At 44.6% G+C, this 19,477-nt stretch overlaps 1 protein-coding gene across 4 annotated transcripts; it reads right to left on the bottom strand.

Moving 5' to 3' along the window:
• Positions 1 to 292: 292 nt before the first annotated feature.
• Positions 293 to 17,385, bottom strand: D2HGDH (D-2-hydroxyglutarate dehydrogenase). Of its 4 annotated transcripts, none has more exons than XM_066620221.1 (10): positions 17,319 to 17,385; positions 12,787 to 13,193; positions 11,519 to 11,576; positions 9,569 to 9,708; positions 8,839 to 9,032; positions 8,373 to 8,541; positions 6,496 to 6,639; positions 5,062 to 5,204; positions 3,054 to 3,219; positions 293 to 1,921 (listed from the first exon to the last, which is right to left on the bottom strand). In XM_066620221.1, the coding sequence occupies exons 2-10, from the start codon at positions 13,184 to 13,186 to the stop codon at positions 1,659 to 1,661; spliced, it is 1,677 nt and encodes a 558-aa protein (XP_066476318.1). In that variant the 5' UTR covers positions 13,187 to 13,193; positions 17,319 to 17,385; the 3' UTR covers positions 293 to 1,658. The 4 variants fall into 4 exon arrangements, with proteins under 4 accessions (XP_066476318.1, XP_066476316.1, XP_066476317.1 ...); XM_066620219.1 differs by having other exon boundaries at positions 9,569 to 9,744; XM_066620220.1 differs by lacking the exon at positions 17,319 to 17,385 and adding an exon at positions 17,191 to 17,249 and having other exon boundaries at positions 9,569 to 9,744.
• Positions 17,386 to 19,477: the final 2,092 nt, after the last annotated feature.

A 19,477-nucleotide genomic window follows, 5' to 3' on the forward strand; every position in this document is an offset into this window, starting at 1 on the left:
CTCAGTGAAAGTCACCTTGTTTGACCCTATGCATTATTATTTGTAAATTGCTTCCAATGAATTAGCTATCTTCTCAGCAAGGGGGGGGAAGCACCTTCAAAAAGAACATGATTTAGGCAACATGGTCACAGCACCCTCAGGTGGCAAAAGTCAAGACCTGCTGCCCCATGCTTTTCAGTAATCTCTACGCATTAAAAAGGCACATTTTTATTTGTAGTCCAGTGTCTTCATGTATTCCATTTATAAAACACTTTTGTTTTGAGATTTTCAAGAGCAAAGTTGTGTACTTGGTATATCAGAAAAGACACTCCTTCTCATAGATGGTAAAATTCATTTTCTTGTACCTACAGCATGAAATGTGAATTTGAGAGTGTCATGGGCATTTTTAAAATATAGAATGAAACATCATAATAGAGAACCTAGTAGCCTCTCTGAAAATGGCAGCCGGAATGTTATGTGACATATGTAACATATGTTAAGCAACTCACCCATTCTACTCAAATGTGTAATGCAATTTTTAACTCTGTCTGCTTTACCCAGTTTGCAGTTAGATGCAAAAACAATAAAGGCATCATATTGCCTGAAACTATATTGTGGCACAACCTGTCGTGAATGGTCCATAGGTATGCTGTGGGAGTTTGGGGGAGGGTCATCACAGCTACTGGAAGATGTGAGCCACTCACCAGCAGCATGGTGTGCCTTGTCAGTTGTCAAAAACTTCTGGTATACCTTGACAATTTTAAAGCATTGTCAGTGTGCCATGAAAAAGGTTGAAAAAGGCTTCCCTTTTTTCCAATGAAATTTGAAAGGGCCTGAAAAATCAGAGCCCCAACCCTACTGCCCACTCCAAGACTACAGCCGCATGTGCACTGTTGGGTCTTCCACCATTCTCTTGCTCCACCAAAAGTCATTCCATGTCAATTCTAACCCACAGGTCATGGCAGAGTAAATGTAATTAATTTACAGTATTTATATATCACAATTCAACAAAAAGTTAACAATGTACATTTTTTTATTACAGATGTATTTAATACTTTTGTAGCCTGCCTCTTCAAGGTGTTTGGAGAAATAGTACCGGTAAACCAAGATCAAGGAATCTGGAAGACAGGGTCTACTAGAAACCTAGAGCACTTAAAACAGAACATCAATTTTCATTTCATGCTTCATTTTTTTTTCTGACAGAAATGGTGAAATGTTCATTTCCCTCTCTTAGATCAACACACAGAATCCTCACTCCTGTCTTCTCCAGGGATTTTGCAACTACGTGGATACATACAACAGGGGAGAAGGGAAAAAAGTTGTCAAATGGTAGGACTTTTCCCCTGGAAATGATGCTTTGCTTTCAAAACAGCATGGATAATGCTATGGATTCCTACAGTTTGTGCAAAGATATGAAAAGCACCCTGAGACTAGGACTGAAGTCCTGAAGTTAATGATCCTTAGCAAATTTTCATGCTTTACAGTTCAGAGCTGATGAGCGGTAGAAAAATACTAGGAACAATATTCCATTCCTTTATCATTCCACTGCTTTGAAAAAAACCAGCCATCTATTTTAAGCTGTTCTTAACAGCTGAGCAATCTGTTCACAGCTAGATTCAGATGCTGTGCTTGAAAATCTCCATACGAAAGACTACTAATCCTTCCGCTACTAGCATGTATCATGCAGCCTTGGCTGGCAATGTCTTATAAGGGTTTAGAATCCCTTTAGGGTCTAACATGGTCTTGAACTGCTGCATGAGAAGGACTGCCTCCTGTGGCTTGCTGTAGTGGATGCAATGCTTCTTCTTGAAGCCCAGTCCATGCTCTGCGCTGATGCTGCCATGATACTGGGAAGTCCACTCATACACATATGGTTCAATGGCCTCCAGAAGAGAATGACTGTAGGACTCAGCTGTGACATTCAGGTGCAAGTTCCCATCTCCTGCCAAAGCAAACCAAAGTCTGAAACTGGATGGTTTCAAAAGTGAAAGTGGATGACATTTTCATTCACTGGCCATGCTGGACAATGGCCTTCTTTTCTTTTGGCCCTCTGCCTTTCTTTTCTTTCTTCTTGAAAATAGGTAGCATGTCTGCCTTTCTTCCACTCTCAGAGATCTCACCAGCATTGTTATTTTCAAAAATGGGGATCCCAAGTATATTTCCATTTGTCCTATTATTACTTTATAATTAAGAGAATAGGCTACAATAAAGTAGTAGGAAGAGGATGTAACTTTGCTTCCGGGCTCAGTTAAAGGTACCGGTCTTAACCTTTAAGGCCTTAAATGGCCTGGGACAAGGATCTCTTATGGGACAAGAGATCTTAAGGGATCTCTTCTTCTATGAACTTGCCCAAATATTCTGTACAGCAATCAAGGTTCTGCTAACTGAGCCCCACTGTCTGAAGTACAGTGGGAAAGAAGCACAATAAAATCTTTTTGACTACAGCACCTAGCTTGTAGAACATCCTGAGAGCCAGGATGGTGCAGTGGTTCTGGTGTTGAAGTTTGGTTCAAATCCCTGCTTAGCCACGAAGCTTTCTGGGTGAGACAATCACTGTCTCACAGCTATCTCACCTACCTGACTGTCTCTCATCACTGTCTCACCTACCTCATAGGGTTGTTGTGGGGACAAAAGGAGGAAAGGAAGCAGGCCATTGCCTCAATAACCCCTACAACAACTTACCTGTTTCAGAAGACTTTTAACTGACTGGTTTTGTCTGTAATTTCAATTTTTCTGCTTTATTTTATGGTCTGCTTTTTATGGTTATGAAGGTTTTTATGTATTTTACTGATGTTAAGCAACTTGTAAGTGGCTTTGGGAGGTCCAAATCCTCCCAATTGTATTGTAAACAAACAATTCTATGAAGTCAGGATTATTAACCCCATATTGCAGACTGAGATAGAGGCTTTGCCAAAAGCTACCTAATGCTTAACTGTGAAATGCAGAGGGAAGATCTGAATCAAGAACTTTACCAATTCATGGCTATCTCTTAACCTCTTCATTATAATAACTCTACACTGAAACCAAGGAAGGCAAAGAAAAGCTATTTGTATTTACATAATGCTCCAACTCACCTAAATGGCCATAGCCCACCACATTCTTGGCACTTCTGCCCAGCCGTGCCCTCATGTCAGTCACAAGATCGTAGATTCTCTCCACGGGGAGAGAAACATCGTATTTAAAAACGAATCCATCATGTGTCAGAGCCTCTGTAATCCGTTCCCGTAAAGCCCACAGTGCCTGTGATTTAATAAAGCAGTGATTTGGATAGAATCAAAATGGACCAAGCATCTCTTTTCTTCCACATGGACAACTACAGGAAAGCGAACTGCTACCTAAATGCAACCATGTTTGTCTTCTGTTTTTGAGTACTTATACTGGCTTGTATCCTAAGTTGGATTTGCATGAACAGAAGACATTTCCATTGAGACAAAAGGAGGAATTTTTGCTGATTTCCCTCCACTTTGATAGCTGCATCCCATACTGCTTGTGAGGGTTTCCCTCAACCCCCAGATTTCCAGGGGCTGCAGGGAATGGTGCTAATGTGGAGAGGAGGTAGCAGGGAAATATTTTTGCAAGAACTTCCTACCATGTGCCCTAAGGCAGGGGTGTCCAAGGTTTTTGGCAGGAGGGCCACATCATCTCTCTGACACTGTGGTGGGGGCCGGGGAAAAAAATAAGTAATTTACATTGAAAATTAGAATAAATTTATATAAGTTTATATAAATGAATATATTAAAGATGAACTTATATGAATGAAGGAAGGTCTTGCAATAGCTCATGGCCTATAAAAGGCCTTGCACAAAGCAAGGCTGGCCTTTCCTTTGCAGCCGCTACTGCATCACAGACGTGAAACAGCAAGCAGTGGAGGGAGACCTTATCCCACAGCTCATGTGAGAGGTCAAACAGTTGCCCTCACGCTGAGAGCAGTTGTGTTGGGCCAGTGCAGACTCCAGCAAGTCTTCACAGGGCCAGAGGCTCATTGGAGACTGGGGGCTCCCTGAGGGCCGCATTGGGAGTCTTCGAGGGCCACAAGTGGCCCCAGGGCCGGCGTTTGGGTACCCCTGCCCTAAGATAAGGATATGAATATCAGTAACATTTTTTAAAGAAACTGCATTGCTCAATTAACCAGAGCAATTTTTTAACCAATTTTAAACATTTGTAACAGCCTAATCTAACCTACCATGAGGGAGGAGGCATATGCTCCTGCAACAATGAAAGATGGTTTTAACAGCGTTTCTGTGTAGACCAAAGGGCTGTTCACACATTAAACATTTCTATGTTTATGTTCACACATTTCTATGTCTATGTTCACACACTTCTGTGGGAATAACTACGGTATATCTGGGTTCATTTTTAGAAATCAACATTGCAGATGGGAGACCACCTGGGAATACCGGGTGCTGTAGGCTTATACCATAGTCTTTTGAGACTGAAGGTTGCCAACCAGATTGCATCTGCATTAAATGGAACATGTGATTGAGCCATTTCTGGCCAAAGTTGCATATATGCAATAGGGATCAAATGTGTACATCTGTGGGCTGGGCAGAAATGGGTTAAACGTAGCCAGCTACAGTCTAAAATAGAGTTTCCCAAACTGGAGGTCATGACTCCCAGGACAGCTGGAAATACTGGATTTTCCCACTAAGGGGAGTGGTGACCAGTGGCAACAGCACTTCTGGGATTGTGCCACCACCAATAAAAACGGGAGTTCCCACTTATCTGGGGTCACACTAGCCCTCTGGAGGGTGTGGATGGCCTTTACCCCCTCTGTAGGCCTCCTCACACTTCAGAATGGCTCGCTGATGCAATTGCGACCCACTTCTGGTTTTCGTCGCATTTTGCGTAAAAGTTGGGAGCCACTGATCTAAAATGATTGTACCAAGATACAAAAGTGTACCCACGTACAGTTTAACATGTACTAGAAACAGCAAAACAAATAATAGTTTTTTCCTTTGAATGCCTAGCAATCTGGGATCACTGAACTGCCATGAAAACAAATAGCTGCACAGCCATCAGTAAGTAGTTCAGATTCAGAATGGAGCCTAAGGCCAAGTACATTTCTGGAGAAGAGGAAGTTACCTTAATTTTTTTATCTTCAGAGGCCAGAGTCCCATCTACCACCAAATCAGAGGCCATGACATGTTCTAGGAAGTGGTTCAGTTTTTCCTCATCATGGCCAGAGTTGGATCCTGAAGTCTCAATTAAGATGTAAAAAGGGCTTTCTGGAAACATAAGAGTAGAATGAGAAAATTAAAATACAAAGACATAAGACATCAGTTGCTGTAACTAAAAATCAAATTAGATGTACTAAAAAGACATCCATCACACAGGAAAAATTTGGGAAACTGGTGCTTATCTGAAATTGTGGATACTCCTTGACTAGATCCTGCCCAATGGGGACTGAAGAAAGGAGTGGTATAAAAAGGTCCTGTGCTGATTCACGTATTACCACCCATCTTATTTCTATCAATAATCTGTTTCTCCAACATCACTAGCCTAAAATAAATCTTCTCTTTTCCAAAAGAAATTCTCAAAGATTCTTGTTTTAATTACAGCAAAAACAATAAACCAATCAGATGCATAACCTGTTGGTAGAGATTCCTATTGCCGGCAGACATGCCATCAAAGTTCATAAGAAGTGGAATTTAGATAAAGTATTATGAATCCAGGTCTAACAATTCTGGCAGTCATACTGAAATCTGCCACACTTTTGGCAAGTCTATCATGTTTGCCCTGAACCAGAAAATGATGATGTTCATCCTACCTCCATCAATAAGTATTATGTATACTCAAGGGATCTGTACTTGTACTCTTACTTTTACCTTTCTGTGTCAAATTTTTTTTGGTATTTTTACCGAACTTTTTATACCAAGGTGAAGAATGAACCAGTGGCTGCTCTACTTACAGTTCAATTCTATGCATATTTACTCAGAAGTAAGTCCTATGATGTTCAATGGGACTTGCTCCAAAGAATGCATGCACTAGATTGCAGAGTAAGAATATCAATTCCCTCCCATGCTCCTTGGGTGTTCCACAATCATTTAAACAAGTTAATGAAAATGGAAGAGAAGTCATCATTATACAATGTTTAACAAATTTATGTTCTGGAACGCCTATTAAAAATGTATAACGTTTAATAAAAAGTGCTTAGCTGTACAATCCTATGCATATCCACTTAGAAAGAAGTCCCATTGCTTTCAATGGGCCCTACTCCCAGGAAAATGTGTAAAAGACTACAGCCTAAAAATAGCCACAAGGCAGAAAAATATCAGGTAAACATTCATTAGAGTTGGTGCATCTTTAAGACAACAAAATCCATGGTATGCGAGACCATGAGCCAACATGTATCCAGGACTTAAGTGGATAATTGAATAAACAGCAATCTAAGAGCACCCATGAAACCAGTTAATATCAATTCAGCCACTGGTGCCTTTGTGGAAATGCACTGCTTAAAAACAAATAGAATTGATTATGAAATTGCTTCTGTAGGTTTTGCACACATCTGCTTAGTACCTGCCACAGGGTTGGTCAGTTTGAGGTGTCTCTCAACCAGCTTCATGCAGTCATTGTCCATGAACTCATATGCAGACAGGATTTCTCCCAGCATACCCTTGCAAGTAGTGAAGGTTCTCAGCACCTGAGAGAAACTGGAACAAGCTGTACAGAGACAACAAATGCAATAAGACAATAAATGAAAAAGGTGTAAGAGAGAAATAAAAAACTGCTCAATGAATCAATTAAGCAGGCTGTAAATTACTTTTAGAAAGGAGGACATGTGTGCAAAAATGCCTACTGCATAAAGATCCACTTAACAGTGGTTGCAGTGAGAGGAACAAAGGAAGATTCTTTACTAAATCAGACCATTTATCTGTCTAGCCCAGTGCTCCCCAAACTTCTAAGTTGTCACAGGGGAGGGGGAAAGGCAGCAATGCAATCTCCAGGATTGCACTGCTGCCAGAGACGGGAGGGTATTTTTTTAACATCTCTGCAGCCACAGCGCTGCAGTCCTGGGGTCTCCTCTGCAGAGCTCCCTGTGCTTGCAAAACTAAAAAAAAAGAAAAAAGTGGGCACTTCCAATTTCATCATGAAAACTGGAAGTGTTCACTTTTTTCTTTTTCTGAGATGTTTGCAGGTGCGGGGAGCCCTGCAGAGAATCTTCCTGCACCTCCCCAGACCTCCCAGGACTGCAGCGTTGGCTGTAGGTAGGTATAAAGAAACCCCTCCCGTTGCTGCTGCCCCCCTCCCTCCACATTTCCTCTTCCTCTCTGTCCCTCTCTTCCTTTTCTAAGTCAGCAGCAGTGGAAGCAAACTGGTGGACACAGGTGGGTGCCCCCCCACCAATCTGCTGCCTGAGGTGCTGCTTCAGTTGGCCTCATGGATAAGCAAGCCATGGCCCTTCTCCAAAGGAAAGGGCAGACTCTGCCTCTCCTGTCCTAACCAACCAGTGAGATCTCTTCCTCACACATTCTCCATGCAAGAGGCACTGTCCAGTCTGTAGATGACATGAGTTATTTGTAGAACACTCTCTCTTTAAATGTTTGGCTGGCAGCTAAATATCTTTTTTTGCCTCATTTGAAGGAATTATTTCAAAAAACTCATTTCAAGGCACCCTTTAAAGTGGTGCTCTTTTGCATTTAGCAGGGGGTAAGCAACTGTCACTTTTCACCCCAGCATAGCATCTTTCCTAGAGAATGCTTAGTGGTGTCTCCTTTGCATTTTTCAAGAATGTGAGTCCTTTTGGAACAGGAAACCATCTTTTCATGCTAACTGCTTTATGAACTTTTGTTGAAAAGTGTTTTATAAATATTCATAATTTTTATCTTGCATTTCCCTCTTGATGGAATATTTGAGTGTTTTGTTTCTGTCTTATTCCTAGGTTAAGTTTTTTAATGTATTTTTTTGCTCACTCTCTCTCTCTCTCACACAGTTAGTGCAAAATTTCCCCTTTTCCTTAGAGTCTCCTCTTTCTGTCCTGTGTGTTTCAGGCTTTTTAGGTCTCCTGCAGGCAGGAACTTGTATCTTCTAAATTTGCACAGTGCCTGGCACAAGGTGCTTCTAAAAACAATAAATGATGATGATGCATTGCAATTCCTATGCAACCCAAATTATTATTTTAATGCAAAGCTCCACAACAGTTCCTTAGAAAGGTTGCAAACTGACGGCAAAAAGCAATCAGCTGTTCAAAATAATTTTTCTTTGATTTTTTTATCCCCTTTGCTTTCTTAATAGGTATTTTCTTCATATAAGAAGCATAACAAAGGTTAAATATAACCCAGCTGTCCTTGGAGAACCATAGCAGTTTCACTCCAGGCTCTGCTGCATCCAAATCCAGTCTTGCTGTGTATTACTAGCAGTTACCAGCACCACACTGGGAAGAGAACAGCTCTTACCAAGAAATGCCAGATTCACAGACTTAGGTTTCTGTGGACAGAAGATGGAAACAGTAGTAATGACTCCCAAGGTCCCCTCAGAGCCAATGAAAAGCTGCTTCAAGTCATAGCCCGTATTGTCCTTCCGCAGGGATGCCAAGCAGTTCAGAATGGAACCATCAGCCAGGACCTGAAAGAGGACAAACATAGATATGTCCTTGATAAACATGTTTTTTCTTAAATAAAAGAGATTACAACAGTAACACAACACACCACCTTGTGACTTAAACTAATTAGAGGCAATCATATAGGCTGGATTAGTTTAAATGGAGTATTCCAGGTGGCAAATATTTAAAAAAGAAGCAAAATTAAATTTGAAGCAGAATTACAATTCGGTGAATTATGGAAGGTACATGTGCGGTGGCAGTAAAGCTGTAAAATATCAGAAGATAACAACCAGGGAACTGTTTTTAGCTTTGCCACTTACCACTTCTAGTCCTAGGACTGTCCCTCGGAGAGAGCCGTACCTCAGGAGTCGCAAGCCCCCAGCATTTGTGGCCACATTTCCTCCAATATGACAGCTGCCCTTTGCTCCTAAGTCAAGAGGCATGATGAAATCCAGTGGCTCCAGATATTGGTTGAGGTTTTCTAAAATGCAGCCAGCCTGGCAAACCAGGATTCCTGAAAAACAAGCATCAAATTACAGACTGAGAAATGACAGTATGATTCAAACCCAAAGAGGTCTACTTAGGGATATTGGGCTCTGTCCCTTCTCCCCTCTTTCTGTGCAAAGAGGATCAGAAGCTTGACCCAGTCTAGTCAAAGTGAAAATCTCTCACAACTGCTCCAGTAAGCTTTTAAAAAACCTAAGAAGTTTTCTTGTTTCCCATATTCAGCTCTCATCTGAATTGTCTCCCGCTTTTCTCCTCATTTAGTGCTAGCAGTATAACCAGCATTAGAGGTGCTTTAAAGTTTTTTGCCATGCAACTATTATTTCTGGATTGTCCTGTCAAAACTTTTAAACAGACAACCTCCTCACTCTCCTTTCCCCTCTCTCTTGTTTTCTGTTGCAAAAATGAAAGGGGAAAACCACTTTTGCCAGACTTCCTGTATTCAGGAGCCCTCCAATTTGTCCTGCCTGTGCAAAACTCTAAGGAGGCTGGTTCCCTTTAGAGGACTACCAGATGAACCATTTTTGCCTAGGAAAGTATATTTACCAGAAACATTGTCGAAGCTGATGACCTGGTTCATAAGAGCTGTGGAGAGAATGATCTCATCAAAGACAGGGACACTGCCCCCAACGAGGCCAGTGTTACCCCCCTGAGGGTTCACAGCCAAATTTCTTTCATTGCAGTACCTGAAATGGAACACATTTCGCCCATGGAGATCGTTCCTAAGGGTAGACATGTATTTGAATATTTTGTACTTGTGAAACTTAAAAAAAAAGTCTATGACAGTTTATGACCTCAGCACTCTTCAGATGTTACTCTTCTACATTCACTGAACACATGGAAGGGGCAAGTGGGAGCATGCTAGCTAGCAGCCGTATCGACACATCCACTGGCCACCAGTGTCTGCAAATACAACACTTGCATGCAACGGGCAAGTTTGCAAGGAGGAAGAATTCCTTGGTGTGATTTTGTACCCTGTCTAGTGTTTCCAAAACACATGAAGGAACCGTCTGTGTTCAGGGCTGCCCTCTACAGGACAAAGTTACCTAGTGCACTTGAGCACACCCACAATACAGCCCCCCCACAATATGTTTAGTGAACATGAGAGGGTAACTACTGAAGAGGCAATTGGAGCTTGCCTCTTGGAGGAGTCTACTGAATCTAGCCAATGGGCTGTTAAAAGTAAATACTAATCAATCTATCCTATTACTGCAGTAACATACTGGGTCATGGACAACTTTACTAATGTGTTGGGGGTTTTATAGAAAATTGTCCCTGTAACTTTACAACAGGAGTGAGGTGGCTTCTCATACATGCAGGCTGCACTTATTTTCTTCATGTGATAGTAAATAAAAGTACATGACTGTACAGAGAAACATGAGTGTAAATCAGGAGGAACATAAAGGCAGCCTCAGCGATTTCTACAGCTGCAGCAAAAGGGAAAAGTGTAGCCAATATTGCAAAAGTGCTGCTATACTATATTTCACAATGTTTCTTTACATGGGCATGTACCTACATAAATGACATAAATGTGGTCTACATTTTTCAGACTGCTTCTACCAGACATCCATTAACATTTTAAAAAAATTATTATTAATGGAAATGGTAATATGAATGGCAGCCTTTGACAAGGACTAGTGGGTTACATACCTACAGACCTCATGCTTATGATAGAGTCTATTTTGAAGCCTTTCTTAGGGCTTCTTCAGATTTTTGTGTGTGTAAGCACAAGCCTTTAGGACCTATACAACCACTCCTGGGGACTTTTGATGCTTTTTCTAGGTATTCCTATTGTGATAGCTGAAAAGTACAGAGGATTCCTCAAATGCGCCTAGGTGTCTAACATATAGCCAGTGCTCCAATTACAAAAAAAAGGTACAAGGGCCTTTAATAAAATCCACAAGTCCCTACCCCTGACTCCAATATTAGTCAAATCATGAGTTGCTGGTAACTTCCTTAAAAAAAGTAGTTAAGGGGGCCATCACAAAAGGTGAAGGGCCAGGCTTCCTCTGGCCAAGCTCAGCCTAGGACCCTACTGAGAATGCAAAACTGAGAAATGACTCTGTGGTTTAATTTTATTTTTTTGGTATTAAAAGCCATGCTCACCTAGATAGATATTTCAGTTTAATTGATGCACTTTAAATCCTCAACACTATCTTCTATAGTGCCTGTTGACAAGGAGAGTGAAATTGAAGTGAAGAAGGAAGGAGGAAGAGTATGGACTCTTCCTCAAACAACAGAGGTACTGTTTGTTCGTTGGAAAGTAACAAGACCAAGTTTATTTTTCTCCTCAAAGGGATATGGGGACATACAGCAAAGAAGTCTGGGATTATCACATGCCTTTAGTAAATATTACCCTTATTAAAGAAAAACAGAATCATGTACTCCTGTTCATAAAATATGTGTGCACAGTACTAAAGGAAGGCATTTTCTCCAGATCAGCCCCTACAGAAGTTCACTGTTTGCTTACATTCATGTAAATCCACTACATGTTACCTGAGAATCTTAGATACTTCCTGTGTTGTTTGTGGCTTCAGCAGCACTTTACTGCAACCTGTAATACAAATAAAATGTGATCGTTTCTGTTCAAAGTTCATACCATGAGTGGTCAACCTTTCACTGTCAAAACAGGCAGGGCAGTCCCACCCAAAAGGCCACCTGGGGCAGATTCAGGAAGCAGATTCAAATGGGGGAATCTACCCCATCTGCCCACTTGCCTCCACTGTTGCTGCTCTGTCTCCCACTCTCTGAACAGAAAAATGAAGAAGGAGTGGAAATGTGGAGGAAAAGAGAGTGGTGAGCTAGAGTGTCTAACTCTAGCCCCTGCTTTTCTTTTCTCTCTCTTCTGCTCTGTCTCCATCTTCTTTTTCTAATCCAGGGAGTGGGTGGAGCATGGATAGTACTGCACTAGGTGAGAAGAGCAGCACTTAGCACACAATCTCAGAGCCCAATCCTGAGCTCCCATGGCACATGGGTGCCGCCGCATCCTGCACACCCACAGCAGCTGTGGGTTGCACCTCGGGAGAAGGGTACTTGCATCCCCTTCTCTTGGGTAAAGCGAGTAGCTCCGCAATGGGGCTACTAGATTCACTGCTAACCAAAAGGTTGATGTTGAGGTAAGAGCCTTTGTGTCAGGCACCGAGCCCGATGTGAAGGCTCAGGATCCAGTGGAGCATTGCTCCACTGGTCCCGTCTCCCTCCCTTCTTGCTCCCTCCCCCGGCACACCTCCCCCTGCCCTCTCCCTGCCTCTCCATCACGCCTCCTCCCTGCCCTCTCCCAGCTCTCCACCCACCTCCCCTCTCCCCAGAATGCCTCCTTCCCATCTCCCCCCAAACCCCCACTTTCCTCTCCACTGCTCAGTGGTCCGTGCGACCACCGAGCAGCGGAGGCTGGGCACCTGTCCAGTGCTAGCCCAGTGCCAGCCAGCACTAGGATACCACCTGCGCTTGCCTGATATTAGAGCTTGCAAACATACCTTATGGCAAGTTTGCAACAGTGCGCACCGGCGGTAAGCCAGCATGTCAAGTTCAGGATTGGGCTCTCAAGCACCAGGAGGTCTTGGGTCAAAGCTGAAAATATCCCAAAGAGCAATTGTGTTGGACTTCTGCATTAACTATGAATAGGAAGGTCAAGACCTTATATGCAGGTATAAAAACTTTGCTGGCAGATTTAAAAAAAAAAGGCCTGTACTGAGCAACTTAAAAGATACTAATGATTGTAGCTAGAGCTGGAGTTGTTCTGATCTAATTAGAAAATAGTCTACCTCTCACAGACTTCAGCCAGTCCACGTTGAAGAACTTCAATTCATCTACATCTGTGACGACTCTGCCAGGCATAAGCTGCTCAAAGAAAGATACGTCAGAACTAGAAATGTAGGCAAAGGGCAATCTCTGCAGCCCGTATCGCTCACTGGTCAGCATCACTTCCTGATGGTGGAGTTGGGTAGCATGCAGACCTCTCTTGGCCAAGTGACAGAAGCCCCAATGTTTGGATGGCATGAGCATTTGTATCTTCAATGGTTCTGCTACTTCCTTTTTAAGTTGGTACTGGTGGGTGACACCCGTCCACCCACTCAGGGCTCTTCTCTGGCATCTAATCTTCAATCTTGGTAAGGTCCAAAAGTGCCAAAATGAGCAACGCTGGACAAGGCTGGAAACAGCCATGATTAACCTGAAATAGAAAAGTATGATAAAAATGTGATTCTCTCCCTCCAAAAAGGCATTCAACTCCAGAATTTTTTCTAACCACTTTTTTTTCTTAAAGAGGAGAGGTTGCTCTTAAAGAGAACTCCTTTAAGAAGTGAAAGAGCATACTCCAAGGAACAAGGAACAAGGAACAGCTTCAGGGAACATACTCCAAGGAACAAGGAACATACTCCAAGGAACATACTCCAAGGAACAAGGAACAGCTTCAGGGTCACACAACACATACTGAACTAACACACACCCAAGAACACTAACATCTGTTTTAGAGTACTTCTGCACCAGCTGTTTTTGCAAATGTCTCCAAAGGTACCACAGATGGTGCTGCCCTTATCTTAACTTGAAGCGCTCTGCATATTTCTACAATTGTTTATGTGGAAATTATAATCTCATAATCTGAACCAGCATTCCAGAATACCTCTCAACTTGCCTTCTCCTACAGCAGAACCTTTAACACAAGCGTTGGTAACCTTCTTCCACATAAGCTGGAATAAATAATAATAATAAGTAATAATAACGGTATTTATATACCGCTTTTCAACAAAAAGTTATCAAAGCAGTTTACAGAAAAGATCAAATAACTAATGGCTCCCTGTCCCAAAAGGGCTCACAATCTAAAAAGATGCCAAACCAGCAGATAGTCACTAGAAAAGACACTGCTGAGTTGAGGTGGGCCAGTTACTCTCCCCCTGCTAAATAAAAGAGGAGCACCCACTTGAAAAAGTGCCTCTTAACCAGTTAACAGGGGTTGGGCCTGATCCAGTAGGGCTCTTCTTATGTTAGAGGCCAGAAATCAGATCTATCACAGGTGCACTATTGATAAGCATGTGTGAACCTCCCAAATAGGCCACAGAGCTAAGAAAAGAAGATGAGCACAGCATGGAGAGATGTGTAACTGGACAGAGAATGACGCTTGGTCTGCTTACACTCTAAGCCTTAGAGAGACAGAATTACAAACTTTTTTAGGACCACTGCAGTCCAGGTGGATATATATTTTTTTTAATTATGAGTTGGATAATTTCAGGTGGCAGATCAGATCCAGCCTGCAGATGACCAACCCCTGCTTTACTACATCATAATGGCAAAGCAGCCCACAGCTGTCTTTATGTATTTTATTCAGGGCTATTATATTAGTTTTAATTAAACAATGCAACATAAAATTGCAAGGAAGAAGAAAATGCACATATGTATCAGAAATGCACAAATAAGAGATGCATCAGAACAAACCAGAATTGAGCTACATACACATTTTTTAAAATTATTGATTTCTTGATTCCTGCAAATATGTGGGCCACATTTGCAACATTGTTTTGCATAAAGCACTGGGCCATTTAGTATCATCACCTGGGTGCAGAGATGTGTGCCCCTTTAAGTGGTCCAAAGGTTGGTGTGAACATTTTAGTTGCTCAAACAGATATCTTTGCTGTGCAAACCACAGCTCAAAGTGCAAATCAGAATCTGCTGGTTTCCCCAAAGACCCAAGGCACTGGAAAACAGCTACATTCCATTTTGATGCATTGACGTGTCTATATGCAGCCCTGAGCATACTAAACCTGAAGGGCCAGAGAGATACAAACAATAAACAAGCCAACTTCACTAGTCATGCTGGGTTTTTGAAGTTGTTGTTTTCCTGGAAAACGGGGTTTCCCTTGGCAGTGTTGAGAGGCTGCACACTTAGCCACCGAAGGAAGATACATGCCAGCTTTGTGGCAGTTGCAGTGGCATTGCCCACAAGACTCTCCAGGTGGGGGCCTTGGGTGAGGTATCACTGCATTTGGCTTAGGTTACAAAATTTCCTTGGAGAAATCCCCACTTAATTCAATTGCACTTCCTTCTGAGTAGACATGCATTAGATTGCACTGTGAGAGACTAAGGGCACAATCCTATACATGCCTACTCAGTAAGTCCTATTGTGTTCAATGGGGCTTTCTCTCAGCAAAGTGTGGATAGGATTGAAGTCTAAGCACCTTGGGAAGACAATGACAGGTGTGTCCAAGCTTGAAGCAGGGCTGCTGAGAGTCTACCCTTGTCTCTGGACATGCATGATCTGCTATCCCAGGACAGGGCAGAGGAGGAGGGCTCTGGTTCCCGGGACAGACATGAAAAAAGAGCAATCAGATGCATCGTTCAGCTGGGATCTTGCCAGCACACCTTTGCTATTGCTCACCTTTCATGGACTGACCAAACTGCCTGCCGTATTGCTTCTTCTCTCAAAGATCCAGGCAGTCGGCTCCTCGCCTGCTCCAGAGCAAGCAGGAGAGACACAGAGTTGGCATCGCCAAGAGGCGGGGAGGGTTCATTGCACTGGCGGAGTTTGGTTCAGAGGCAAACACGTGCAATGGCAGGTAAGGTGCATCAGCCAGACGTCCAGCCACAGTGGGAGGTGTGCAGGTTGGGGGTGCTGCAAGTCCACCTCTCCCTGCTAGCATGGCTTGTCAGATTGGCCACTATGACAGTGATTGGACTGACAATGATTGTCGGTGTGATCGCTCTGACAGCTCATTGGTTTGGGATGAAGGCAGGGCTGATGCCAGGCTATATGGTGCCCTAGGCAAGGCTAACTACATGCCCCTCCCCCATTTTTTTAGAAGACTTTATAATTAATTACATTCCATAGCACTGTTGTGGTGTTTGTCTTTATATATACATACACACAGTGTGCGCGCACACACGCACACAGGTGTGCGCCACTTAACGACCTTCTGCTTAACGACAGGTTGCACATACGACAGTGGTCAAAGCACAACAAATGAGGCAGTCAGGACTCACATAGCCTGCAGCAGATTATTGATTATTCAATAATCTATTCAAGCAGCCTTAAATTTGCTTTACTGTAACCAACAACAACAACAACAGTATTTATATACCGCTTTTCAACAAAAAGTTCACAAAGCGGTTTACAGAGAAAATCAAATAGCTATAACCCTGTCCCAAAAGGGCTCACAATCTAAAAAGATGCAACACCAGCAGATAGCCACTAGAAAAGACACTGCTGGGGTGAGGTGGACCAGTTACTCTCCCCCTGCTAAGTAAAAGAGGAGCACCCACTTGAAAAAGTGCCTCTTAACTAGTTAGCAGGGGTTATATCACCACAGAAGATATCACCAGTGGGTAACAACAGCCTCCAGGCTCTCATGTACAGCCTGAGAGAGTTCAACTGAGGGGTGAGACTAGCTGGGCAGGAAGCGTAAAGGATGATGTAGGGGAGGTGGGCAAAAGGACCTGGAGCCAGGACTGAGAGCAAACAGAGAAGAGGAAGAGGAAAGTAAAAGGGAAACATTACAAATGCAAAGAAAAAGTTCTTAATTGATATAAATTAACATAGCATCTTGAAGCAGAGATTGATTTTTCAGAAGGGCTGTGTATTCTGATGGCTTGATGGATCTCATAATATGAAAAAAGAATCCACCTCAACTTGGTACATTCAGAGGGATGCTGCCTCTGAAGCTGGAGGTTAATTCCAGCTCTCAAAAGCAGAGGCACTGACCACACACCTTGTGGGAGGGTGTTCCACAAGCCAGTGGCTCTTAAAGGCAAAGGCCCCACTGCCAGGCCTCTCCTGTGTGAGCCTGCTCCAAATCTGACCACACACCTTGTGGCAGAAAGTCCTGCAAGCCAGTGGCGCTCAAAGGTGGTCGCCCCACTGCCAGAACACACCTTGTGGCAGGGGGTTCCACATGCCAGTGGCTCTCAAAGGTGGGGGCCCTGTTAACGTAAGTCTCCTGCATGAACCCAGCACCGAACCAGGCCGCACATCTTGTGGCAGGGAGTTCCACAAGCCAGTGGCTCTCAAAGGCAGAGGTTCCATTGCCAGACCTCTCCTTGCTTGAACCCAGCTCCAAAAGGAGTCGAGGCAACAACACACACTGTGGCAGGGAGTTCCACAAGACAGTGGCTCTCAAGGCTTGATGCCCCCCTGCCCAGTCCTCCCCCCCATAAGCCTGGCTGCGAACCTGGCCTCACACCTTGTGGCAGGGAATTCCACAAGCCAGGTCGTACAACACCGCTGCGAGGCAGGGCGCCCAAGGACCCCTCCCCATGTCGCACACTGTTTTCCTCCCGCCCTCCCTCTCCCGCCCGCTTTCCTCGGTACCTGCCCGGGAACCGGCGTCTCCTTTCCGCTCCGGAGCACGAGAAACTGGCACTTCCGGCTTCCGGCGCCTTCGCCATCACTTCCGGTGCGTTGGTCAAAGGCATCCCCCGAGCACCGCGAACCGCTTAGGAACGTTCCGCCCTCTGTTGGGGGTGGGAAGCAGCCTGGCTGGTTGTGGCTGCTATGAAGCGATGTCCTCAGCAGGCAGGAGTGAAGGGTCGTTGCTGAGAACGTTCATGCAGCCCTTTTCCTTCCAAGTCATGGGCACAGCACAATCAATGCAGAAGTGGTTCCCTGCCCCAAAGAGCTTGCAATCCAAAAGGGATACAGAAGAGAACACCAGCAGCAGCCACTGGGGCAAGGGGACAGTTGCTCTCCCTCTGCCCCATTTAAGAGGACAACACTTTACAGGGGGCCTCTGTGCCCAGTTAGCAGGGCCTCGCCCAGTTGGGCACCATGCACAACACGACTCCTCCAGCTGCCAACCCCTGTCGAAATGACCCCAAGTCAGAGCAGGGGCTTGGCAGGAAAAGGGATGAGGCTATTCACACCATCTCCAAGATGCTGGTGATCTGCAGAAACATGCCTCTTTCCCTAGCAAGCAGGGTGCCTGCCCTGAGGAGGCTACAGTTGTGAGGCTGTTCCGAGGCACAGGGGCGGCTGGAAGGAGGAGATTCAAAGCACAGCTGCAGCCACCGCAGAGCAGCAATGCTGAGTGGATGAGCTGTGTCCAGAAGAGGTTGCAATGTGCTGCAGAGCAGGGGCAAGGAAGGCTGGGGAGGGGGCACCCTGCAGCCCAAACGCTCCATCAATATGGCACTCTCACACAAAGGCTGGCCTCACATGGGGTGCTGTGTCATTGGATGCAGATGACTTGTGCCAGGTCCCACACAAGTCATCCGCGTCCAATGAGACTGGAAAACCCTGAAGGTTTCCAAGAGTGAATGGATTTGCAAGATCGTGCTCTTACCACCAGAAGTAGTTCCGATTGCAAGGGGAAGAGGCAGCTTGAGGCCCCGTCCAAAACTCAGAGCTGTGCCCCCCCCCCCCGATGCTGCTTTCCAAACAGCAACTAGACTTAACCGCGCAGGAAATTATAGTATCTGGAAGGGACACCATGGAGACGAGAGAACATGAAGAGGTGAACGCCTGTCAATAAATGAAGCTGGTCATGTAAGCAGGAGAATCCTTTGGGGATTCTTTCTAAAGGTGAATGGTTTTGCAAGACGATCCTCTCCCCACCAAAGTGGCTCTGAGGGCAAGCCGCATCCCTTAATGGTTGAACTGCCGAGTCACCATTGACCAACATTGCTAGCCCTAGTAGGGAGATGGACATACACAGCTTCAGAGACCTGATTCACCATCAAGCAGCAGTGAAGAATCCGCATCAACTAGCACTGCTGGTCATACTAGCGAGGAGGAGTGGGGGAAGATGCCCACCACGAGTGCCTCTATCCCTGGGCATCAGAGTCAGCAGCTGGCCCTTGGATTGAGGGGGGGATTTGCACCCAGAGTTGCTCAGGCCAGGGGGAGCCTTGAAAATCGCCTTCCATACAAAACAATTGTTGTTCACTCTGAAGGGGCTTTGTTCTTTTTGCTGCAAGGGCTCCAAGAGTGAGTGAGTGAGTGTGTGTGTGCACGCGCATGCGTATCCCCCTCCGCAGGTAGACATCTTGAAAGCCCCCATCCTCCTTCTGTCCAGTCCACTGTAATGCACAAACACAAAGGCCACAAATAAACTCTGGTTTTAGATGCATGGCCTACTCAGGAGGGAGTCCCTGATTTCAACACCCCCAAGTCAGCATAGAATTGCTGCTGTGCTCACTTACTCTGAAGTAAACCCCATTGCAACCAGCAGAGCTTCCTCTGGCAAGCAGAGACAGGGTCCTTAATGCACAGTGCATCTGGTACCTTTCCCCCTCCCTCTCCTTTGCAAGCTGATGTTTGCAGGCAAAGGGCAATGATCTTCCTACAGGGCAGTGTCATGCTTCAGTTCTGGGATTGTTCCCTCCAGGTCTACAGCAGGCCTTCCTCCACCTCCACTCCCCATTGGCTGGTGATCTGCATAACCCCACCCTGTCCCAGCAAGGCTCTGATAACCCTTTGGCTGACAGTGGTGCAGCTCTGCCCCTTCCCATGGCTCATGCTCCCCTTCCCCC

This window comes from Tiliqua scincoides, chromosome 3 (assembly GCF_035046505.1).
Source record: "Tiliqua scincoides isolate rTilSci1 chromosome 3, rTilSci1.hap2, whole genome shotgun sequence".
Taxonomy (NCBI): domain Eukaryota; kingdom Metazoa; phylum Chordata; class Lepidosauria; order Squamata; family Scincidae; genus Tiliqua; species Tiliqua scincoides.